The sequence below is a fragment of the Grus americana genome, chromosome 8, assembly GCF_028858705.1.
Source record: "Grus americana isolate bGruAme1 chromosome 8, bGruAme1.mat, whole genome shotgun sequence".
Taxonomy (NCBI): domain Eukaryota; kingdom Metazoa; phylum Chordata; class Aves; order Gruiformes; family Gruidae; genus Grus; species Grus americana.
The window spans coordinates 30,215,748-30,240,107 of NC_072859.1; the positions used below are offsets into that span (position 1 = coordinate 30,215,748).

At 43.0% G+C, this 24,360-nt stretch overlaps 4 protein-coding genes across 11 annotated transcripts; 2 read left to right on the forward strand and 2 right to left on the reverse strand.

Moving 5' to 3' along the window:
• Positions 1 to 209: 209 nt before the first annotated feature.
• YIPF1 (Yip1 domain family member 1) lies at positions 210 to 8,212 on the reverse strand. Of its 4 annotated transcripts, none has more exons than XM_054833142.1 (11): positions 8,109 to 8,212; positions 7,493 to 7,637; positions 7,110 to 7,184; positions 6,260 to 6,423; positions 5,492 to 5,572; positions 5,299 to 5,386; positions 5,055 to 5,171; positions 3,444 to 3,610; positions 2,638 to 2,820; positions 1,530 to 1,624; positions 210 to 502 (listed from the first exon to the last, which is right to left on the reverse strand). In XM_054833142.1, exons 3-10 carry the CDS (start codon positions 7,138 to 7,140, stop codon positions 1,535 to 1,537), a joined length of 921 nt encoding a protein of 306 aa, XP_054689117.1. In that variant the 5' UTR covers positions 7,141 to 7,184; positions 7,493 to 7,637; positions 8,109 to 8,212; the 3' UTR covers positions 210 to 502; positions 1,530 to 1,534. The 4 variants fall into 4 exon arrangements, with proteins under 4 accessions (XP_054689117.1, XP_054689114.1, XP_054689115.1 ...); XM_054833139.1 differs by having other exon boundaries at positions 7,493 to 7,634; positions 8,109 to 8,178; XM_054833140.1 differs by lacking the exons at positions 7,493 to 7,637; positions 8,109 to 8,212 and adding an exon at positions 7,349 to 7,428.
• A 49-nt stretch (positions 8,213 to 8,261) lies between these two features.
• DIO1 (iodothyronine deiodinase 1) lies at positions 8,262 to 13,324 on the forward strand. Of its 3 annotated transcripts, XR_008578002.1 has the most exons (5): positions 8,267 to 8,655; positions 10,020 to 10,163; positions 11,221 to 11,420; positions 11,901 to 12,043; positions 12,123 to 12,559. XR_008578002.1 is itself a non-coding variant. In XM_054833144.1 (4 exons), the coding sequence occupies exons 1-4, from the start codon at positions 8,325 to 8,327 to the stop codon at positions 11,964 to 11,966; spliced, it is 741 nt and encodes a 246-aa protein (XP_054689119.1). In that variant the 5' UTR covers positions 8,262 to 8,324; the 3' UTR covers positions 11,967 to 13,324. The 3 variants fall into 3 exon arrangements, 1 of the variants encoding a protein (XP_054689119.1); XM_054833144.1 differs by having other exon boundaries at positions 8,262 to 8,655; positions 11,901 to 13,324; XR_008578003.1 differs by lacking the exons at positions 11,221 to 11,420; positions 11,901 to 12,043; positions 12,123 to 12,559 and adding an exon at positions 9,273 to 9,417 and having other exon boundaries at positions 10,020 to 10,154.
• Positions 13,062 to 16,598, reverse strand: IFT25 (intraflagellar transport 25). 3 transcript variants are annotated; one of them, XM_054833146.1, is made up of 5 exons: positions 16,440 to 16,598; positions 15,576 to 15,682; positions 14,809 to 14,877; positions 13,651 to 13,694; positions 13,062 to 13,201 (listed from the first exon to the last, which is right to left on the reverse strand). In XM_054833146.1, the coding sequence occupies exons 2-5, from the start codon at positions 15,649 to 15,651 to the stop codon at positions 13,094 to 13,096; spliced, it is 297 nt and encodes a 98-aa protein (XP_054689121.1). In that variant the 5' UTR covers positions 15,652 to 15,682; positions 16,440 to 16,598; the 3' UTR covers positions 13,062 to 13,093. The 3 variants fall into 3 exon arrangements, with proteins under 3 accessions (XP_054689121.1, XP_054689120.1, XP_054689122.1); XM_054833145.1 differs by having other exon boundaries at positions 16,089 to 16,598; XM_054833147.1 differs by having other exon boundaries at positions 15,576 to 15,736; positions 16,089 to 16,598.
• LRRC42 (leucine rich repeat containing 42) lies at positions 16,588 to 23,493 on the forward strand. The gene is made up of 8 exons (XM_054833138.1): positions 16,588 to 16,748; positions 17,734 to 18,221; positions 20,363 to 20,494; positions 21,561 to 21,679; positions 22,089 to 22,177; positions 22,266 to 22,379; positions 22,529 to 22,613; positions 23,012 to 23,493. The coding sequence occupies exons 1-8, from the start codon at positions 16,605 to 16,607 to the stop codon at positions 23,266 to 23,268; spliced, it is 1,428 nt and encodes a 475-aa protein (XP_054689113.1). The 5' UTR covers positions 16,588 to 16,604; the 3' UTR covers positions 23,269 to 23,493.
• Positions 23,494 to 24,360: the final 867 nt, after the last annotated feature.

Genomic DNA, 24,360 nt, shown 5'->3' on the forward strand with positions numbered 1-24,360 from the left:
CACGGCTGAGGGGGAAGAACCCGGCTGGGGGCGGGAAAGCAGCAGGGACGGCGTGAACCGCGTTCACGATGGCGTTTGCTACTGAAAGCGCTCGGTGGCTGCAGACGCACACGGCAAAACCCCGTCTCGCCTGCGCCCCACCTTCACCCCGCTTACCAAAACCTCTCGCCAGCTTTGGAGGAGGAGTAGCGGATGTTTCGTGCACGCAATTTCAAATCACCTTCCGAACGCTTTATTCAGAGGCAAAATAGTGTGGTGAGTGTAGATAGAATTAAAAAAAAAAAAAAAAAAAAAAAAAAACACTACTGTAATGGATTAGCAACAGTTCGCTCTCCTTGTGGAACCAGTCTCCGGTGAGCACGGAGATGTCCATAGGTCCATGGGACAGCACTGTCCTTTCTTCCACAAAACCCAGCCCCTCCTCTTGCAGTTTCCATGTTCTTCAGTGAAAAAATAATTTAAAACAAAATTACTGTACAGATGGAGAAACTGGCATTGTAATCTGAAAGAGACAAATAATGCCTATGAATATGACAACTCCTCCCAGGCACCAGAGGACACAACAAGGCACATATTTATGTCTAGCTACTGAAATTCATTGCTATCATTTGGAATCCTAATAGGCACCTGGGATGAGAAACTGATTTTGCAGGAGGAAAGCTTCTAAAATTGATCTGCGTGATTAGATTGTGTCACAGCTGGTAATTTTTTATGATCATTTTTGCTAGGCATATTTGGCCATATATTTTTTTTTTTAAATCTAATACAGCATCTAGTCAGTAAATACTCTGATTTCCACACACATGCTTGTGGCTGGTATACCCGCAGAGGCCTCTGCATGTCTGTTAGCCTTTTCCTGGACCTGCTCCACATCTCATCTCTCCAACAGAATTCAGATGTCATCTGCCACTGGCAGCACTCCCAGCTACCAGGAAGCAAAAACCTCAAAGCATCCCACACAAGGAATGCGATCCCTACGGATTGCTGAGGCTCTGAGTCAGCCCTGCTCTCAAGAGTACGCGGATGTCCCTGTACACGGAGTTGCTGCTCTGAAACACACTGTCACAAACATCAAGGGGAAAGAAAAAAAAATCCAATTTACTTTTAATGTTACATGGAAAGGAAAATAGGAGTATAATAGTTTATTGCTGAAGTTTTACTTCTGCAGTACAAATTCTGACAAACACTTTTGGGCTTTTGTAAGGGACTGAGGGGGGGGAAAAAATTCATCTTTGAAATGACCTATGGGACTGAGTAGATTATTTAAATGTTTAAATTATTTACTCTTTGCCAAGAGTAAACCTCAAAGAAAAAAAAGATAACATGTCTTTGTTCCTCAGAGTCTTTTATGTTTTTATGGCTATACTTAAAACTAACAACTGGAAGAAAAGTTGATAAATGGTATTTTTATATAGGTGCCATTTGGCAAAACCGGTCTGTTAAACCATTTTCCACTCAACCGTAGTGATGGGGAAAAGTTTCAAGGTGTCTGTGATGATTACAGAAGAAAGTTTACATTGGATTCTTACCTTATTTACCAACTCTCTATTATTACTGTTGTTCCATTGTGATCAGGGTTAATAGATGCAGGAAAATCCAGTTCGGGGGCATCAAAAAAGTATGCCTACATTATTACAAGGGAGAAAAAGACTGTTTAGAGAGAAACAAACAGTTCTGCCTCATTCCAGCTCTTTCTTCCCACACCCACTCTTCACAAGGTACAAACACAACACCAGAATGGCAAATTTGGATCTTTTCTGATTTTATCAGATTAGAAACGGTCAATTAAAATGGTGCTCTAACTGTACTTTTAAATATAACAGCTAGCAGCTAAGGCCTTTGAAAAGACCTGTACTGGAAGGGATCGGATTGCAGATATTTGACTGTTTGCTGGTTTAACCGATGAAGCTCCAGGCAGTCTCCAGTGACAGGAGCCCCATGGAAGTCAGCTGCAAGTCTCCTGCTAACACAAGAGTTGTGTTTTGCCTTTGCTTCCCCACACGCTGAGCTGCGAGGAACCAAATCTGTCTACTCTGGAAGCTGGGTGGGGGGGAACAGAACTGAAGCCTGGATGATATCCTTCTACCTGCTGCAACAATGACACAAAAAATAATTAAGTTCTCATCACTCTCTCTGTCAGTAGCGTTAGGGTCTTCTGTTTTCATAATGCTGATATTAGTAAAATATTTATTAGTTCTAGCAGGTTTATGTTTTCATACATAAAACTCATAAGCACATACTACATATTGAACATTTAATCATTTTCAGGGACTAACTAAGCATAGTACTCACTGGACTAAGCTGTGACTGGATACAATAAAGATTAACGCTTTGCTGATACTACGATGAATTCCAGATAAATTTAAGACCATTCTGTGAGTGATTTTGTGCTGAGGATGTATTCGTTATGGAGTTTGTTACTGGCACTGTCAAAGGCAGATCAGCATCAATTTTTGCTATGTTTGAAGTAATTGGAACTTTGGAGGTTTTTCAGAAGTACTATTTATTTCTTTATTAAAAAAAAAAAAAAAAAAAAAAGATTTTCCAGCAAGCAGCCTGCTCCTGCTTCCCTGCACCATAACCTGCCACCAGTCCCAGGAAAAAACAAATTTGGGAAAAGCAGGGGCAGCGTCATACCAAACAGCCGACAGCCAGCAGGGCATGAAGCAGAACAATGGTCCCCACGGTCGCCAGCGCAATCCTCCGGTTGTCATCTCGGACAGCGGGCCAAAAGGTCATCACCAAAACAGACCCCGAAAGGCACAGGGAGAACATCATCAGGACCCAGCGTACCATGTTTTGCGGAATGATCCATAAGATCTGTAAAAAGGAGGAAAACGATTGTTGAAGAGACCATGTGAAACAAGGATTCATTTATTTAACACATTGTTCTGTGACATTTCATTACTTCTAGTTAATTTGCACACAAATTAACTCGTGCCTTATCTGATATGTCTCTGTTATTTGAGGAAAGAATTAACAGCAACAGCAGACATGACAAAAGCGTGTCCCCGGAGTTATGGCGCTCCCTCCAAGGCCTGCCCCTTGCCAGAGCGGCCCAGGATGGTCCCTGCTAGGGGAGCTTGTGCTCAGAGCCTGCCCATCAGCACTGTCACCCTGCACTCCAACCTCTGTGCCCTGGACACCCCACCCCGATTCCTGAAGTTGCCTCGGGCTGCCTGCAAGGCTCGTCAGCAGCACCCTTGCTTGGATTTGCTGCCTCTAGGGAAATAACCTGTCCTGGGCTTTTCCAGGACCCACATCTTTACATTAGACAAACTTAAACAAAAAGTTTATTCTAGCCAAGCAAAGGGAGCAGATGATTTGCCCAATCCCCAATATTTTGTCTAATATGAACAATATTATAAGAAATAGCAGATTTTCTAAACCAGGACCTTTTTGCGGGACATGTAAGAGAGGTGCACTCTTTAGGCCATACATACCGCTGTGGGAATGTAAATGAATAGGGAGTAGCCATACACACACACGATCTCCAGGAAGGAGTAGGACACAATGTTCATAACTTTACTGTTCCTCCACACCAGGAATCCCCAGAGAGCAAGGGGAACAAGCCAAGCATACGCATAAATCGTCGTTGCTGCTATGGACACTGGAAATATGACAAAAGATTTCACATTTTGCTTAGAATACCAGACAGAACCAAACATGTAGAAGCATTTAACCTGAAAACTAGAAAGCTACCTTTGAAGTTACTTTCACAACATAAAGTATGAATTATTAATAATCTGAGATCTTTGCATTTACATCCAGTTTACACCCACTACTTTCCCAACACTTCAAGGTAGTTTACAAGTAGACGCCAGAAAGTATTCTCCTGACATTTTCAATTTCTTTATTACACCTGTGTACAAAATGATCTTGGTTTCAGCGTGAAAGGAAGAGCCATGGAGGAAAGAAAAACTCGGTTAAAAATAAAAATTCAGCTACTAAAGGCTACTGAAAAATGAGAATAGAATGCAGACATGCTAAAAAATTGGAAGAGAACACAAACACAAGTGTCAAATCTGAAATTATTCAGGTGACTAGATTCCCAAATGGCAGCATTCTTCCAAGTACACTGTGGGTTTGGAAACAAACAAAAGCTCACTCCGCCCCCGCAGTGGGATGGAGGAGAGAATCAAAAAAAGGTAAAACTTGTGGGTTGAGATACAGGCAGTTTAATAGAACAGAAAAGGAAAAGAATAATAATGATAAACAAATACACAAACAAGTGATGCACAGCACAATTGCTCACCACCCAGAGCTGATGCTCAGCTAGTGCCCGAGCTGTGCCGCCTCCCGGCCCACCCCCAGTTATATACGGAACACGACATCATATGGTATAGAATATCCCTTTGGGCAGTTTGGGTCAGCTGTCCTGACTGTGTCCCCTCCTGGCTTCTTGGGCACCCCCCACCTTCTCGTTGGCAGACCAGTATCAGCTGAAAAGTCCTTGACTGCTTGGCAACAACATCAGTGTGTTATCAAAGTTATTCTCATCCTAAACCCAAAACACAGCACTAATCAGCTGCTAGGAAGAAAATTAACTCTATCCCAGCCAGAACCAGGACAGCTCCTCACTCCTAGTTCTCTGGGGCACATACCAATTGAGCATCTTTTGCTTATATTTGAGTTTGCCAGAAGGTAACAACTTCCAGCCCTCAGTAGGTGGTGTGAGCAATACTCTAATTCAGTCATTTTCTGTCTGAGGCCAGGCAGCCATGGATCCAGAAAGGCACCTACAAAAGCACGACAGTAGCCACTGCTGGGCTTTCACTCTCTGTACAAGGGGACATTCAGTAAGAAATAACTGGTCTAATTACTCCAGCCTGCTCTACTAAAACCCTGTAACTACTTTATGCTCAGGAGCAGTAGGGTTCTGCCGCTTACAGCCCACTTTAAGGACTTGTTTCACTTCTCTAAAAATTTAAAGCAATCAGTCAAAAGACTCTTCTAAATCAAAGCTGTCACGTGTTTTTACATTACTTCACTAGCACATTAAAAAATCAAAACTAAACGCCAAAAACTCAGGACTGTATCGACTACTTACAAACCTTTTCTGAACTCGGGCACATAGTGGTATGTCGGCTTGCCCAGATGGATGAAGAAATTAGAGAGATTACCACTAACAGCAATGGTAAAGACGAGCGTGGCACATATCCAAAAGGGACCTTAAAAGGAAACAAAGAAGTTCAATAACACCTCCTCTGCCTTCTTGTTTTTTAAGGTTAGCAAGTAAAAGGGAATACAACCTCAAAACACTGACACAGAAGAGAACTTCTCGCACGTCGTACCTACCATAAAGGTCAGGATTGCTGCGGATATACAGCCTTACAAAGTTCTTCCCTGGTACTGGGAAAACGGAACCTTTGATTCTGTCCAGGACCTGTAAAAATGTACAGATTTGTCTGACTGAAGAAGCAAAACAGAAAAAATCGCAATATCTGGATAAAGCTCAGACAATAGCTCTCCTCTGGAGTGGAGTATTAACCTGGTAAGTGTCCACGTCAAAGAACGTCTGGTAGTACTCAAATGTCCAGAAAGGGGCACTTTTCTTCTGTCCTGCAAGCAGCTGTAGGGGGAGGGAAAGGCAACATGAAAAACATTACAAGCATGCAATTTATTCATTTACACAATAGTTAAATGATTTCTGTACCCGGACAGAAAACAAACTTAATGGGGTGGCGCTTACTATTAATTATTTAACGTTTTCCCTTTCCCTCCCTAATATTTGTTAGCAGCAGCTAGTCTTATCTTCCTGCAAGCAGAACAGTGGCCTGGGGTTCTAAAGAACAGCCACACACCACCTTCCTCCACATCATTTATAACACGCACCTTTATGGGCATCACAAGCTCCCTCACCGTTGTCTATGGCTGCATTAGCTGAGCCTTCAGACAAGCCCTGGCCACTTCAAAGTTTCCTGTTCTCCTGCCAGAGTCATCAACCCCACAGCAGAACCAACAGAAACAAACACCATGCTGGGTTTTCAGCTGCTGCTGCGCTTATCTCCTGGCATATTTGCTTAGTTTAAATCATCACCATTTCAGTACAATTTCCTAGGCTGCAAACCACAACAGCTGAAGAGCCAACGCACGTTTACTTCTGCCAGCTCTGCTATCGAGAAAGTAACCTGCGACAGAGAAGAAGCGGAGTTTTAAGTCACCCAGCATGAATCCCTGACGTCCTGCAGAAGTATCTGTGTTGTCAGCACCATTTGTATACGTGCCGATGGAAGCACTGTAGGTGTAAGAGCATTACCTCTGTTTTATCGGAGTCATCAGTCCCCAGTAATTCATCATCCTCTTCTCTCCCTGGCTCTTGCAGACGGCCGTGCTGATTCTTGGGGATTTCAGCTGGCTCGTCGATGCTTATTGTGGTAGCGTCAGGATTTGCTGCAAGCAAATTAGCTGCATCGTCGAATTCTGCAGATAAGTACATTACAAGGCAGGTGATGATCAAGCTACCAACATTTTTGTTCTCATAGCTAAAAAAGCTATGTTAAAACTCTTACACAGCCCAAGATAGGATATACCACTAGCTTAGGCATGTCAAACATCATCTACATTTCTTAAAGCCCAAACTGACAGGGATCAAGCTGAATATTTACTTAGTTAATAAAGCGTGAGGCCGTCTTTCCTGCTAATTGGCTGTATTATGATAAACTAGCACCACTGAAGCCTGCCTTTCCTTCCTGCAATCAGCCCCAATTCAAGGACCACCAGGTCTCTGCAAGGGCAGGGGGAAGCTGCCTCCGTGATGGGAAACTGCAGACATATGTAATTTTAATCTTCTCCAAAAGTTTTCAGACCTGAATTTATTTATCAAAAATTAAAAAGATCTGAAACTACAGTCCATCGCATATTACAGAATCCTCTGCCCGTTTTCAACATTAACTTCCCATCACAAAGGATTTCGGTGAACACAGGTAATGCTTTTTAGCTCATCAACAGCACAATCTTATCTCAGAAAACCGGAGATATTCCTGACACCACTGGCAAAACTCCAAGGAAGCTTTCATTCAGAGGAACCCAAAGCGAAGCTCAGAAATGCTTCCAAGCCTCCAACAGTTTGACCACCCCATCAGCTGGGCCCCAAACGTCACGTTTACCTTGAAATTTGAGGTCATCCACAGTCGCCATGCATCCGCTTGGGTGAGGAACAGGTCCCCGAGGCCTCGACCCTCCTGAAAGACAGGCGGCAGCGCTGAGCCCACCACAGACCCCGCGCTCAGCCCGTCCCCTTCCCTCCGTGCCAGTCCCAGCCGCCGCTCGGGTCCCCTGACGCTGCCTGCCCCCCGCCCAGGGCTGGCACCGCCGCACCGGTGCAGGACCGGGGAAGCCCCCGCACCTCCCGCCGCCGCAGCCCAACCGCTCCCGGCAGCTGCCGCTCCGCTCCCTTAAAGGGACAGGCAGGCGCTGCGCGGCGACAGCCAATCAGCAGCTCCGCTGCTCTCCCCTCCTCCCCCGCCTCTCTGGTTCAAAGGAAACATACCGGCCACACCCCTTACGCCGACCAATCAGAGGCCACGCGGCGCTTCCTCTTCCGTCTCCACCTGCCTCCTTAAAGAGCCCGCGACGAGGCCCCAGGGCTGCGCTGTCCCGGCGTCCTGAGCCCAGCTGGAACGGGGCAACGCCTGCTACACGTTATGTACATATACACACGCATAGATTATACATATCATATTTTTATATACTCTATTATAAATGTGTATTACATATTTTGATAATTTCTATTTTTATATATTATCTATATGGGGGTATATATATTTTTTGGGGTATCCTTCCAGCCCCCGACTGACAAATACCGCTGTTGGCAGGGCACCAGAGCAATAGGAACAGGCTGCTGTTCACACAGCACACACAAAATGCAAGTGGCTGCATCAACCCAAGGCGCCGAGCATCAGCAGCGATGGGCCTGTGCGAGAACGTGTGAGCTCAGTGCCCTGCACGTGCGGGGTCTGAACGCCCAGCTGCTGGCGGGATCAGACCCCCAGGTACTACTAATGTCACTCGCACTTTTAGCCTGTGATTCAGGGAAAACATCCTGATTCAGCTCCTCGCAGTAGTAAAATACACAACATATTTGTGAGGAAGCAGTAAAAATCTACCTGTTGCCGTAATGACTGCCTCTGGTGTAAGGCAGATAGCATGGCTGACAGGCTCCTTGCTCACGCAGACACTGAAGTCCACAGAGAGGTGACAGCGCGCAAGGCAAGGCAGAAATCTGGCCAAACGTGAGCGTTTTTCCTCCCCCTCCCCCTCTACCTTTGCCCCTCCCGTCATGCTGTGTTCCCGTTGGAAGCGGTCAGACCTCCTCCATCACAATGTTTAGGATCAGGGTATTCCTACAAAAATTCCTGATTCTTCTGCATGTTACTATGAGCGTTGTCATTGGCAAAACACTGATGATACTGTTTCCTGATGCCATGAAAAGATACATCCTAAAACAGGGTGAAAAGAGCAGAATGAACGAGAATCCAAAGTTCAGCTACGAAAATTGGGGTCCGACTTTTTTCAGCTTCAAGTATTTGCTCTTTGTACTGAAGGTGAAGTGGAAGAGGCTGGAGGATGAAGCCTATGAGGGACATCCCGCTCCCAACACGCTGGTGGTGACTTTCAACGGGGAAGTTCGTCACCTCTTTGATTTCATGCAAGGTCAGTAAATCAGTCGCGTAGGTGGGCTTGGTTTGCTAAGACAATAAATGAGGAGAAGAGGCTGCTGAGGGAATAGGGACAGGCAGCTGGCAGGAGAGCGCACCACAAAGCAGACCAGACTAACATACATTCTCTCCAGCTGTCTGCCTCTTGATTTTCAAAAACGACCTGTATTTATAACCCTGGCTACAATATCCCTTCACGCCGGTAAACTTATGAACCTCCTGGAAAAGCCAGCTCTGCCTGGAAATACCTCTTCACTGAAAGCCAAGATAATAATTTATTTTAGGGAGAGAAGACCCAGAATCAGAACCACGTGCAGTGATTCCCAAGTGTTGGCTGTCGATCCCTCTACGTGCAGAAAGTCCCACACCAACTCCCTTAGCCAGCCCAAAGCCTAGAAAGCACACAGTGGGCTTTTGTCCAGCTTCAAAGTGGCTAGAAATAAAGCAGAAGAAAAAGAAGTTGCCTTGTACTTTGTCCGCTGCCTCCCACTGAGATCTCTGTAGAACATGGAATTAATCATTAAGCTGCAGTCTCTATCCCCATGGGAGGGATTATAGACTGCTTTAACTCTGCTTTTCTAATTTTACATATTTCGATATATATTTCTATAGAAAATAGAATGCACATCTGAACAAGAGATACACAATATCTACAGGAAGGTACCCTCTCCATTAGATTCTTTAGGATATGGATCTATGCTAGCAGCAGTTTTTGAAGTTAAGCCCGGCCACAAGGAAGATCTTGAACAAATTTCAGGTAATTTAGCATAACCATAGACTAAACAAAGTGCTTAAAAATCCTGCAAGTTCTCTTAAATTAAGGCCTTGCAAACAGATGCTAACACCTGCAGGCACATACTGTGTTAATTTGTAAGCCAGTGCCTTGTGTAACATTAGTTTAATAAATAATAATACGTAACCAGAGTTCTGTTTGGACAGGAAATTGCAGAAATACATTGAAGGCATGAAAGCCTGTGATGCGGAACTGAAAAGTCTGCAGCTTCCACTCAGCTAGAACAGACACCTCCAAAAAAAGTCACATCCAATAGATTCACTAAACAGCATTAAGACATCTCTGAACCGCTGTCCTTTGAAAAACCTTGCAAATTATCATGTTTAGTCAGAGCCAGGCTAGGGAAGAGAAAGCATCTTTATGCCTGGTTTGCACAGATGCAGATGTTCTGCTGCCAATTTTCATGTCCTAAGAAGAAAATTATGGGGTGACTGACTGACTGTTGCCCAGGAAACTCTGTGGCAGAGGCTCAATGCACTAATTGATTTTATTAATTTAATTCTGCATTAATTCTGTCCTTCCTCCCACCACTGATTTAACCACAAACTGTCCTGTTTTTTTTCCAGATAACCGACCTTTAATCCTGAATTTTGGAAGTTGCACCTGACCTTCGTTTATGTTAAAATTTGATGAGTTCAACAAGCTCATCAAAGATTTCAGCTCAGTAGCAGATTTCCTTATCATCTACATTGAAGAAGCTCACGCAGTAGGTATGGTACATTCCCTTCAGGACGAAAAGTATGTTAGTAAAGATGGGAACTGCAAATGGGAAGGAAATCTTCCTCAGATCAAAAGTGGCAACACCAAATCTAGGTACCAGTTTGTGTCCCTAATTTTCCAGAGATTTTACTCACAAACGTGACTTTACACCAAGGTGGTACTGCTGAAGACACTCATCTCTGTGAAGCAACGCACATAGTTATATCTTTACAAAACTTCCACTCGGTGTTAGTACAGCTCCTGGGAGCGAGGGGGGGGGGAACAAAGGTTAAGTGTGTGCAATACCAGTATGTTATGTGTTTTTTAAAAAAATAATTCATTTTTAATATGTCTCAAGAACAGGATGCAGACTCTGATTTGGAAAATTTAGCAAACAAACTATACACACTCTTTTATCTACACTGGACTCTAAGTAACACATCGGCACTGATTTTACCCCAGAGTTAAGGGGGGTGTTCTAAAACGTAACATTTACAGTTTTTGTAACATTTAAAAGTTTTTTAACAACACATCACTTTCAGTAGTTGAGAAACGATAACTTCAGTCAGTCATCAAAACCTTTTACTGGTTTCTACTTTACTAGGAAGAGTTGCTTGCAAATGTGTGTCTGCATAGTTCTGAAAAAGGAAGGTGAGCCCGGGCTCAAATGTTTCACTTCTCACAGATCTGAAATTTTGTTTTATAGGCTTAATGAGTAGGATCAAGCAGAATGAACAGTACTATTGTTGCGACCATGCTAAATGAACGGGCATCAGCTGATAGCACTACTTACCATTTTAAAATCCCCTCTCTACCAACAATTTTGACAAACCTTACCCAAATTGCCACCCCCCACCTGATATCCTTCTAGGGTTGATTTATGTGGGAAAATTTCAGCTAAAATACATCAAATATTTCTGAATCCTGGGCAAGGAGAAAATAGTTTGGTGTTAGGAGTAAATTGCAGTATTCTTTTAACAGAGTTTTGGGATATGACGCATAGTACATCTCCACCCTTAACACCCATTCAAAACGTTCCTTGCTAAATCCCTTTCTCATTTGTTTTAGATGGCTGGGCTTTTAAAAACAATATTGTTATTAAAAATCACCAAAGCCTTGAAGATCGAAAAATTGCAGCACAGTTTCTTCAGAAAAATAATCCTTTATGTCCAGTGGTTTTAGACACAATGGAAAACCTGAGCAGTTCAAAATACGCTGCATTGCCAGAACGACTGTATCTACTTCAAGGAGGGAAGGTCATCTACAAGGTAAAAAACATCAACAATAATAATGAGCACAATACATTGAGATTTTTAAATTTCAAAATAATTGGAGAATGCTTTACACTTAACAGTATTTCATTCTGGTTGAGCCCTAAGAATTTCACAATTCACTGCAACTGTGGAGAGAAAACAACTTGTAGCAAAACCAGTCTGGGCCTTTATAATGTACATATTTGATGTACAACTCAGTCTTGCTCAAATATTTATCTTTTGGCTCATTAGGAAACCTACGTACATCTAAGCTGTGAGGTCCAGGAACGCTTGCCAGCTCCAGGATCCAGACGTTGGCCCTGTCCCAGTTACACAGCAGGGTGTGACCTGTGCATACACCATCTCCCACGAGATGTGGCTGCCATGCAAAGGAAGCCCAAGCACACCTGCCCAGTTCTGGTGCAACTGCTGTGCTCTAAAGGACTTCTGCTTTGTCTGCTTGAGTATCACTGTGTAGTTTTATTGCCTTTGCAGGGAGGAGTGGGGCCTTGGAATTACCACCCCCAGGAAATACGTGCCATCCTGGAAAAAATGAAATAGAAAAAGAGAAGAGGACTTCAGAGTAAAGACTACCTGGATAAAAAAGCTCAAGGAATGAAGTTTTCATAGACATAACTGTAAGAAGGAAAAAAAAAAGAATTAATGTATGTGCATCTAAAGAGCATCTGTAATGTGGTTCATTATGTTTGTCTACAGGTTTTCAACTCTGATCACTACAACCCCTACTACTGCATTGTAGTATCTTACTACACTTATACCACATGCGGTAATGAATAGTAGTTGGGTCCATTGAGCCATCAGGACTGGATACCAACTTTTCCATTTTTAAAGAATATCATACAGGATAAACTTCAGGGGTGGTGACACTTGCAAAAGTCAACTGGCATGCAAAACACCTGATTTCACATTATTAAGATTCTCTTTCTGTTGTATACATAAAATTTCCCTAAATGTTCACTTTCACTGAATTCAGAAGGCTTCTGAATAAGACAATCTCTATCAACATTTGTTTCTATTGATATTTGTTATGACAGTCATAGCATAAAGCACAGACTGCTGTGACCTGATTGTAGAAAATATTTATAGAAACAAGAGATTGATTATTATTATTAAAAATCTACTACAGCACTTCATATGGCTTCAGATTATTTCCCTCCCCACCCTGCCCCTCTCCCCTCCAGGTTATTTCTAAGCATTATTAGACTTTTCTATTCATCCTATTAATCTTGCACAGTTTGAGCTGATGAGAATGTTACCAGTTTAAGATCTTTTGAAGGACTCGTTTGACAGTAGGAAGTAATACTTCTCATTTAAGTATTTCACACTTTTTTTTTCTATTTAACTCAGACTGCAAGAGAAACATTTTACAGGAAATAGAGTTTTAATTCATATATTAAGAAAGCCTGATAAAACATACTAATTTAAATGGACTCAGTTATGTTCAAGTGTTCTAGGGTAACAGTCTAGGTTACAAAACTAGAAAGCTGTTACTACAATTAACAGGAGTACCACATTACATACATTAAACTGGTGGGGAATACATACTACATCCATACCTTCAAAAACCACTTCAATACAAGATTTTAATACTAAATATTTTCTGTGCTACAGATATCAAAATATAAATTCTTAAAAAAAAAAAATTGAGGTACAAATTTAAGCTGGACTTAAGGGTTCTCTGCTGTGCCCTCTGCCATCACCCGGTGCACTGATACAAAATGATCAAAGGCAGATTTGATGATAAAACGCAAGTAAGTGGCTTGGAAATCAGGAAGCTGTAGAAGGAAAAAAAAATGTTATTGTATTCTCTATAGTAACATAACTATCAGACATTTGCAAAAGTTTGTTAGACAGAAGGATCTAGATATTTCTGTGTCTGTTTTTGAATTACACATAAATCAAGCTCTTTGAGTACATTTAGCCAGCTTCAGAGCGTCTTTAGAGGACAGCAATTCAAAAAAGTCTCATCCCTCCTGAATACTGCAGCCTTAAAGGCAACAACTGAGGGAGGAAAGATTGCCACACTTCTGGAAAGAGCTCTTTCACATAGTTAGGAGCAGTTAGGACATGCAATTTCATACCATGATCTACAAATTCCTATATCTAACATCAATTTAACAGTAAGTGTAAATAAAGACCTGGTTTGGTTTTTCACAGTTTCTCCCTGGTTAGTCTAGACATCCCATGTCGTGAACCACGACTGATGTACACTGTAAATACTCACTGGAAATTCTTCCATTTGAAGTTGTCCTTCTGTGTGTTGCAAATCTAGAAAATACATTTTAAGACAAATAATGAATAACAAAGTTTTCACTGGACTTCAGAATTCAAGAGAATTTAAGGACCATGAACTTACATTGCATATAGAAATTGTTGAGGTTTTTTTTACAAGGTGATTTAAGAGAACAAATACTTTTTGCAATATCCCAGTGTAAATATATCCCACTCATTACACTGTTTTATAAAATGTCACCCAAGAGGAATTAAAAAAAACCCAAACCAAACAAACAATGAAGGAAATGGCACTCTATTATACTATGTAAGTCTGTTTTTAATTTTGGGAACATAAAAGTAGTGCTTTTAGCCCTTATACAACATTTTACATCTCCAAACTGCTACACAGTCCATCAGTGTTCATAAACTTAATTTAAATGTGTCTATTACATTAACATCTAATAAAATAATCATCAAGCCACACTTGACTACTCAACAAATAGACATGAGGTTAAAGTGACTCACTGAAAAAAATATAGTGTATCAATAATGATAAAAAGGATGCTTTTATCTGTATGGCTAAGCAGAACCTAACTAAAATCTAAACTCAATTTTATAATCATAATTTTACAGACTACGTACACTTAGTCAAAGGCATAAAATTAAGATTTAACTTTAGAATAAAGAGTATTGCTTCCCAGTGTATGTTTATCATTATCCATCTAAAAATGCATTTTTCAAGTTGGGAAATTGGTGCTATATGGCACTCAGCTACATGACCAGAAGCCTAGCTATTTTTTAAAAACGTCCATGTTTTCGTTCAATGTTCAAAGAAACCAATGGGGAACCCAAAGAATTTCATATTATGTATGCAAAAAGTAATAGTTCCCTCCAGAAGAGCATCACTAAAATTATTCAGGCAGCAGGATACATGTTAGTGTTCTCTCTTGTTTTGCTAGAAACCCCCCCAACATTTTCAAGCTTCATTAGCAAGTTTATTTTTGATGACTTATCTCAGTAGTAACAATAAAAGTCAATCAGAATCCTTCCTAGTTTGCCTAACACAAGCTTTGTTATTCTAAAACCTAGAAATAGTAAGTGAATCAGTAAACCCAAAGATCAACATGACTCCCACAAAATCCCCGCTGCTTCAGATTCAGAATCTTACCTTTTTCAATGCACTGTTCAAAATCTACTGGGTCTTTAGATATGCTTCTTTCAATCCTTAGGGTCCGCACTAAAATATATATACAGTTAAAATATCAATACAAATTCTGATTCTTTATTGACAATGGTATTTATTGCATCACTTTTAATCTACAAAGCACTTTAAAATTATTAACTAATCCATTCTTCCTCTAATTTATGGGGTAGGACTATAATACAACCACCATCCTCATGTTCCAGGTTGGACAAACAATGACAAGTTTTTGTGTATTTTGTGCAGCCTCTGCTAATGGCCAAGCTCCTTTCTCCATGCTCTGACCTTGTAACAGCCCTTTCTGGTTTAGAACTCACACTTTCCTTCACATTATTTAAAAAAGTAAGACTAAGAGGGTTCTGTCCAATGAAATCATAAAAATACTCTTTTAATGATTTATTTTGGATAAGTATTGTAGTCCTGTCCATTAAATTAGATCAGCCATCACTGTGTGACAGAACAGTTAATTACAAGCTCAATACAAAGTATTATAAGAACAAAGTGCAGGTGGGGTAGATTTTCCATCTTTTTCTGATTTATTTATGAAAAACTTTGGACATGGAGGACAACTGCTTTGTTAAGTTAAATTAGGCTTTATGAATTAAATTAAGCTTTAGGAATCTGTTAGAAGTGACTACTTATAGAATGTGACACTATTGTAAGAATTTACATATAGGCACACACATGTATTTTAACATAGTATGTGTAACATACTGCAATACATGAAGCCTTACCCAAGTAACACTGGACTGTGACTTTGCTGATTTTTACACTTTTAGGAAAACCAATAATGAATTCCTGTGGGAACATGCCCGTCGTTGTCCAAAACGTTTCAGAACTTCTGTGGAGAAAAAAGGACAAGACCCCCACCTGTGGCTTTCCATCTGTAACCATCTTGAAAGAAGTTTAACACCAAAAAAACCCAAACCAAACCCACCACCAAAAAGCCAGCACCCAACCAAAAAAAGAGAAAAAGCCACAAAGCCACTTTTATTTGGGGCAATTTAAGCAATGGGGAAGCTCTGTGGAAGTATTAATACTTTAACGTTGAGGCTCTGTAGCCGAGCAGCACCACAGGTCTTGCAAATGGTGAGGGTCCCAGAAAAAAAGGTTAAATTATGTGGCAAGATGAGCGGGAAGGCAAAGGACAGAGCCTGGCAGAGAGGGGCAGCAGTAACGGGAGGGATCTCTGAGGGGAGCGGCCGCCCGGAGGAGCCGCTTCCCGCCGGGGCCCGCGCCCTCCTCACCCGTCCGCCACGTTCTCGGCGGGGTGCTGCTCGTCGCTGGAGGTGGCCAGAACGACGGCAGCCCCCGCTGAGCTCAGGCACCAGTCGGCGGCCCTCATCCCCGTGCGGCGGCCGGCAGCAGAGCGGCGGGGAAGGGAAGGCCGGGCCCGCCGCTACCAGGCAACCCGCCAAGCCCTCCCTGCGCACCGCCCGCCCGTGCCCGTCGTTCCGCCCGCGGGAGCTGCGCGGTGCTTCGCGGGGTCCTGCGGGACCTGCCACCTCAGGCTAAGCGCCTCACAGGCGCGGGGCAGCGACAGCCCCTTACAGCCCCAGCGCCCCTTTTCCGGTCTCCCCACCGGTGCCGTGACCCACTGGGAGTCTCACGCCCCGAGCCCCTGCGCGGAGGGGTGGCGGTGCGGCTGCCGCCACCGGGGCAGAAGGTTTGGGAGCGGGAAGCTCGCCCCGCAAAAGGCCAAGGAAGGCTGGACAAGACCCCACCACTCCTCAGCCCCCTTCCCTGCAGCCGCCGCTCCCGGCATGCCCCGCGCCGCCCCGGCCCGGCCCCGGTCCCCGCCCCCGGCGCGGCTCCGCCCGCCGCCCGCGGGCGCTGCGAGATGGGCGGTGGGAGCGCCGAGCCGCGGCCCGGCTGACGGCGCGTCGGGGCGGCCCCTCCCGGGGCAGGTAGGTGGGGGCCGGGTCGGCGGCCCCGGCGGGGAGCGGGACACGGGGTCTCTCGCCTGCCTGCCCTACGCTTCCTAGCTGGGCCGGGGCGGTCCAGGGGCCGGGCGGACTGGGGACCCTTACCCTTGTGCCCCTCGGGGCTGCGCCCGGCCCCGGCGCGCTCACCCCTGGGCAGGGCCCGATCTCTTCACAGCCCCCCCCCCCCCCCCCCTCGGCCAGGGCCCGAGCCCCCTTCCCGCCCCCTCAGGGCTGGACCCGATCCCCTGGGCCCCCTCCCCTGGGCAGCGCCCGATCCCTTCAGCACCCCCTTCACCCCTCAGGCAGGGCCCGATCCCCTCCCGCCGCGCAGGACCTGAGCCCCCAACCCCTCACGGCAGGAGCTGCCAGGACCCCGTCCCTCCTCTGCCCCCCGCCATTCCGGGGTTTGTGCCCTCCTGCCCTTCGCCAGGACCCTTGCTCACAAACCAGAGCCCACCGGCACCGGCTGGGCTAGGCTGGGGAAGGGGTACCCGGAGCCTGCCCTCCCTCCCAGGGAGGGAGATTCTCCAGCATGCTCCATTGCCCTGCTGCAGTCAGCCATTTGCCCTCCTCCTTCTCCTCCTCCCCTGCGTGCAGCAGAGCCAGGCCAAGCCGTGGGGGCTGCTTCCCACACAGCCCTGAGACCCCCTCCCACTGCCCAAGCCTGTGTAGGGCTGGGGTCCAGCCCCAGGCCACTGTGGGCACCAGGCACAGGGCAGCAGGGCCCTGCCAGAGCGAAGCCCTTCACCTTTCTGCCAGCCCTGGGTTTGGTTCCCACTTGAGTGGTGTTTGTGGTTTGATGGCAGACAGCGCACACCCCTGTTCCACACAGCCTGGCCTTCCTTGCACTGCAGGGTTACGTGACCGTGCTCAGGGCATTGAGGAGAGCTGCCAAGGTTTGGGGTCTTTCCGGAGTATTTTTTTCCTCTGTGGCTATTCTTAACCTTTCTATGGTTTGTTTTTGCAGAACTGGACGAGGGGAATGTCTTACTGTCTCCACTCAGAAAGCCATTTGGATACTGGGCCAATATATGTGCGTGAAAATGGGAAGCTGCATGTGGTAAATCAGGGTGCAGGCGGCATACAGAATGTCACTCCCAAAACAAGACCTTTTAGGCTGTTTTCCAGAGGATTTTCAGTGGAGCTTTGTATGAACAGGGAGGACGATAGGGCAAGGAGGCAGAGGACTGATCATTTCATCTTCACGTACACCAAGGAGGGAAACCTCCGGTACTCAGCCAAGTCTCTCTTCAGCCTAGTGCTGGGTTACATTTCTGACAATGTTGATCACATTGACTCGTTGATTGGTTTCCCAGAGCAGATTGCTGAAAAGCTCTTTTCAGCTGCAGAAGCAAGACAAAAGTTCACAGAACCAGTAACGGGACTGAGAGCTCTACAGAAGTTTACTGAAGCATATGGCAATTTGGTGCTGTGTTCATTATGCTTGCGGAATAGGTAAGTGTGTTCAGTAACAAGTATTGTCATCAGCTGCTGCTTTTTGCTAGCACACTTAAAGTTGCCCTTAAATTATTTTCTCTCAAAAAATAATTTAAAAAAAAAATCTCTTGGGCCTTATGACACCACCTAATTTTAATGAAATAACCTGAGCCTTATCTCACTCTGCTGCTTGGTTCCTTTTGTTCCGTTCCTTTCCTACAAGTGCAGCTGCTGGTTTCATTCTAAGGTACAAATCATAATACAGGTAACAGACTATATTCATGTTACCTAACGGGATTTTTTGTGAAGGATTAAACCTACAACTATTTTTAACAAGAATAATCAGCATTTCCATAGCAATCTGTGTGTTTAATGCCTTCTCAGGTATTTCATGGGGTGTTTTTGTAATTGCTGTTCATAAGCATTTCAACATACCTAGCTGACTGTACAGATAAAATATACCCTTCAAACTGTATGGGTTTATTTACTATAAGCTTGCTATCCCGTTTCATCTTGGATCAGAAGAAGATACAGTCTTGTAGGTAAGTTACACGCTTTGAAGTCAGGCAGGTTTTACCTTCGTTTATTGTGGTTCCCATCCCCATATTGAACGTGCTTTAATGAGGTTCTGATCATCTTCTCAATGTCCACGTTGTCGTTCACTAAAAGAGAATCTTACCAAGCTTAAAACTGGATATGTTTTTAAAGCCTTGCTCCTACTGAACTCTTTCCCAGCAATATAACCCATCTATCTTCCATCTGTACACTTGAAAAAGGGATGGTTTATCCAGTTGAAAATCAAAGTACAGACATAGTCATCTGAAATGCCAAGGGTGTTTTGAGCACAGTAGGAATGTTTGAGCAGAGGTCAATTATCTGTTGTTTTATCCTTTAAACCTACTCCCTTTTTATCTCTAGTACAGATACTTTTTATGAGATTAATTCAGAAATGAAGTTACCTCTGGCATCTTTTGCCATTACAGAAAGCTGACTTAAGTATCGAGTCTTTGAAATCCAGGAAGTAAGATTTTTAAGGCATTTTCTGATTAATCTTATTTCTAAAAGAGCCCCCTCTTCTCTTCGCACACCCCCGAGCTAGTAGTATCTCTCAAGAGTTGGCTTGCGCTCTGACTATACATACTGCCTTCCGCATAGCTGAATTGCGCGGCAAAGGGATTTCATGGGGTAGTTTGATAGGTGTACTTGCAGTGGGAGGATATTACGGTCCCCTCATTGGCATGGCCAAAGAGGTGTTCCTTGAGGGATCAGATCAATAAGCACCCCACATTTTAACAGTGAAGATGCTGACCTCAGGGTTTGTCTTGCCATGGGGAATATAAGGTAAATTCAGGAGAAATTAGTGAATTTGGGGCTTGTCTTGCCACGGGGACAATAAGAGGTAAATGCAGGGGCGATTGGTGAGGTAGTGACTGCTACGTGCTTATTACTGTATATTCATGCATGCCATTCTTTAGTGGTTTGTTGGTTTGTTCCCATCGCTAAACCTCCTACTGAATAGTTCCAGCACAGATGTTTGCATGGCTGTGGAGTGAATCAGATCAGGGAACCAACACGGCTAAAAAAATAACCGCTGAGTAACTACTGCCTGGGGTGTAGTCACAGCTCTAGTTGGAGTCCTGCAGGACTTTTCTCTCTAGCGAAGCATTTTATTTATGTATATAAAAAGTAAAATTTTGCCATTTGACAAGCTATCCTGATACATTTGAAGTAGATTTTAAATCTGGATGAATGTGGGTTTGTCTACACACTTCCCAGATACTGAGGAAGAACAGTTTGTAAAGTTGATTTATTGTAAACTAAAATATATATTCTGCATTCTTCTGAAATAATAAAATAATAATCTGTAAAGAAGTCCATAATTGCAATGTTTGCAAGTTGAAATATTAGTTATTGGTCCAATATTTTGAATCAGAGCAAAACCATGATATTTGTTCAAGGAGAAGACTGGGAACTCAGATGTGTTGTGTGCAGACTGCACATAAAAAGGTAGTTAGGACAGCTGGCTAATTTCTGTCAAAATACACGCACTAAATACTTAGAAGAAACAACTGCATTATGCTTGTGACACTTGAGGATATAGGACCTTCTTATGTGCCTGAACACTGATAGCTTTTTTTTTTTTTTTTTTTTTTTCCCAGATACCTGGTTATCTCTGAAAAGCTAGAAGAAATTAAGTCTTTCCGGGAGCTGACATGTTTGGATCTCTCCTGTTGTAAACTTGGAGATGAACATGAACTGCTGGAACACCTCACCAAAGAGGCTCTGTCTAGGTACCGATTTTTTGACACACAGCTAAACCTGACACTTTCTTTCCCTGTCGCTAAGCGGTTCAGAGAATCAGGCTGTGACTTTAAAGGCAAGTTTCACAGGCAGCAATGTGTAAGTTTGAAGATTTTGGTTCATAAAACCCCTTCTTGAGGTAAAAAAAATACAGAATTTATTGTACACAAAGCCCATCATCCAAAGCACATACTGAATTATAAAAGGTCCTACAAATATGCAAGATAATTTACTGCCTCATGTTTTTAAATCAACTTTTTATAATTTCCATTGGCCTGGTAAAAACTGCATCTTAAGCATTTGAAACAGTTTTACTTTTTTATTTCCTTTTTTAAGAGGGGACTTTATCAGCTAAATTTTTAACCAAACCAGTGTTCCATATGAAGATTTCTGCAAGCAGTAGGTTGAATATTTAGTTAATCAAGATTTCAAAAAATACATTTTGTAATTTTGTTTGATATTAGAGATTGAAAAATAGAAAATTTTGGAAATCGATAGGCAGGGAGACTGTTAATTACTGGATATTATGTTACTATAAAATTCAGTGCATTTTGCATCAAGGTTTTGTCTTGAAGTGCTCTAGAGAATGTTTTAGCGTTACCTTTTTCCCTGAGTTTTGTTCATCTATGTTATAACACCTCATTGCTTACTTAAAATTATTGCCGTATCTCTTACCAAATCTGCCCCCTCTCATTTTGCCAAGCGTTTTTTCTCTTTTTAGTTTTGAGTGGATTTGAGATTGGCAGGCTTGGTTTGAATAATGTCGGTGTATAAAGAACCTTATTGTCTCTGTTAGCAAATGCTCGTGCTCTAGGATTGGTTTGTCACTGGAGCTCTGGGAATAGCTGTTCAAGTGCGTGCTCTGTTGAGTTAGCAGAGGCAATATATTTATTAGTCTTACTAACCCAGGCTTCTTTCTTGCTACTTTTTACTAGCGTTAACAAAGTAGACTGAAGGGTTGGCACAGGAAGACCCGGCCTTCCGACACAGAGTTTTAGGACATTTTGCAAAACTGCCTAATGACTATAAACTGTGTGTTTGTATCTCTCTGCCCAGCGTAAAACGGCTTCTCCTGAAAGACAACGCTTTATCAGATGCAGGCCTTCGCAGAATGACAGCACCAGTACGAGTATTGAAAAAGGGACTTGAGAATCTTCTGGTATTAGACTTGTCTTGTAAGTACTTCATGGTTTAATATTAGAAACAACCTGTATCCTTTCTGATAAAGAATTTATCCTCCTTAATATTGAAGGAATACGATTAATTTGATGATTCCCATGAGCCAGTTACTTAGCCCCAGATTGCACTAGAACGCACAGGTCATACCTGTAGTCTCAGCCACTTGCTACTCACATAAATATTTTTAGTAGTTTGAGATTTGGTATTGTAAATACTTGTATTTTGATCACTAGAGGAGAAAAAGTCAGTTTTGACTCAGTTTCAAAACATGAAGCATACTACAAAAAAAAAAAAAAAAAGCCCAAACCACCTCGGTTCCAATATTAGCTTTTGGAACAAATAATTTCTTGGTACTGTGATCATCTTTCTCCACATCTTGCAACTTAAGTTTACTTGACCTTACAGGTAACCCTAAAATCACAGATGTGGGAATTGGCTACCTTCTTTCTTTCAAGAAATTGAATTGTTTGGACATTTCTGGGACAGGTCTCAAGGTAAAAAAAAAAAAATCTGTCTAAGTTTACTGGGCAAGTGTAATCAAATGTTCTTCCCCTCTGACTTCTTTATTTCCCTTTTCACTAGGATGTTAATGCTGTCATTAAGCGGATCCAAATGCAGATAGGCCTGGTTCACTCAAAAGTGCCTCTGAAAGAATTTGATCATAGTAACTGCAAAACAGAGGGATGGGCAGAACAGGTAGGGGGGTTTAAGTCTGTTTTACTCTCTAGAAATTGTCCTTATGGAACATTAAATCACTGATTAGGAAAGAATAAGGGATAGAGTTGTTTCCAGTGATATTTCTGTAAATTTTACAAGAAAAATTTTAACTCCAGATGTTATTTCAGACAGTTTTGCAGTGGGAGCAGGCAGTTATGGAGGCCATCAAGCCACAAGACAACCTGAGATCCAGAACAGCAGCTCTGCACTTCTGTACGTAACTGCATAGAGACCACATAGTTTGTGTTCTTTTCTACAAGGAATATTTTCATACTTTTTTTTAAAAGTACAAATAGCATCTCAGGTGTGCAATTTCAGCCATTTGTGTAACTGTATTACAATGTGTTTGAGTTTTTTTCATTTGTTAGACTGCTGGATAACTCTAACAGTACACCGTGGCAGCATGCTCAGGGCAACGTGTAATCGAGTTTTCTCCGTAAAATCCTGAGTCCAAAATATAAATGTTATTTTTCCCTCTGCACATTTCAGCAAAGCAGTCAGTATTCCAGGTTGGCTTGGCCAAAACAATTAGTAACACAAGTATGCATTTTACAGCATCATTCTGTTTTTTCCCCAGAAATCTAAACTTGATTATATTTTTTTTCTTGTAGATGGCAAGACACACAGAATAGAGGAAGTAGTCAAATGCAAGCTGGTGGAGGCAGAAGCAAAAGCATCTGGAAACTTGCAGTTTTATAAGGAAAAAGTTCAAAATTGCCATTTACCTTTGAAAAAGGAGGTTGCAGGCAGCCATGAATTAAAGAACAATAAAAAAAGAGCTTTGGCTGAACAAGAGAAAGAAAGGACTTCCAAACAGAAGCATCTGTGCCTCACTGTGGAGGACTGGGATTTGTTAAATACCTACTGAGCCAGAAGGAAGTGGGTCTTTTGTTTGTTGTTCTCTTGCTGATGACAGAATTTAGACACATTGAGAAGGAGTAACAAAGGAGACCAGTATTGTTAAATTTGGTTGCTGTGATATGCTTGCGGGTTAACCTATGCTTGGGAAGGGATGGAGTCAAGGAGAAGGTTGATGATACTACTGTATATTTTCAATACATAATAATTTTTTCAAATAAAATTTTTGTTGTCATCCTTAACTAATTCTTCTGAACGTAGATATTCACAAAAAGAGCTGGTCCTATCCCTCTTCCTCTCTTGCCTCCTGAGGGGCAGAAGACTAATCACTGCAGCTCATCCGAAATGAAGCTGCACTGTGCTTGTCGAGTGCCCTGGGACATTAATAGTGGTGGTAGAACACAGACCTCAGCCTGTAAGCACCGGGCTGTGCTGACAGAGCTCTGACAAGGACGGGAAGCAAAGAGGATAAGCAGAGGCCCCTGGGGAGGGAGGCAGAGAGACACTCGGTAACAGTTATTGCCAAAATCCAAAGTAGAGCAGAAGTCCCCTGTCTCTCTCATTTTTAGCCTAGGAAATGAAAGCTGAAACTGGGTTACTGTGGAGATTAGGCTCTGCAGTTGTAATATATTCTCCCTTATAAGCAAATTCACTGCATTTGAGAGCATTCTGTGGTTTAAAACCCATTCTCAGTGTGTGCGTGCCTGCAATATACTAACTGTACTTCCCCATCTAAAAACATTCAGGGAAGTTTATAATTTGAATATGAATTACACACATTTGCTGTAAAAGCCCTAGGTACCCTTCATTCTGTGTTAGTTTCTCTGAAGCCAGGAGTGCAGCTGTAATGCTGCGGGTCTGTTTATCACTGAATTCCTGCCCTGAGCACTTCTGTCAAAACTGGCTGAGGCCGCAGCACCCATGAGTTGGGCACTGCGACCATCATTCTGCTCTTAGGCCTATAAGGCCAAGAATTTACTACAGGTGTCCTCTACTAGTGCTTATTTAGAAGATATCTGCCTTTTACACTGTTGTTTACCGTAATTCAGCACCAAGAAAAGCAACACTTCCTTGGAAATCATGAAGAGGCCAAGAGAAGGAA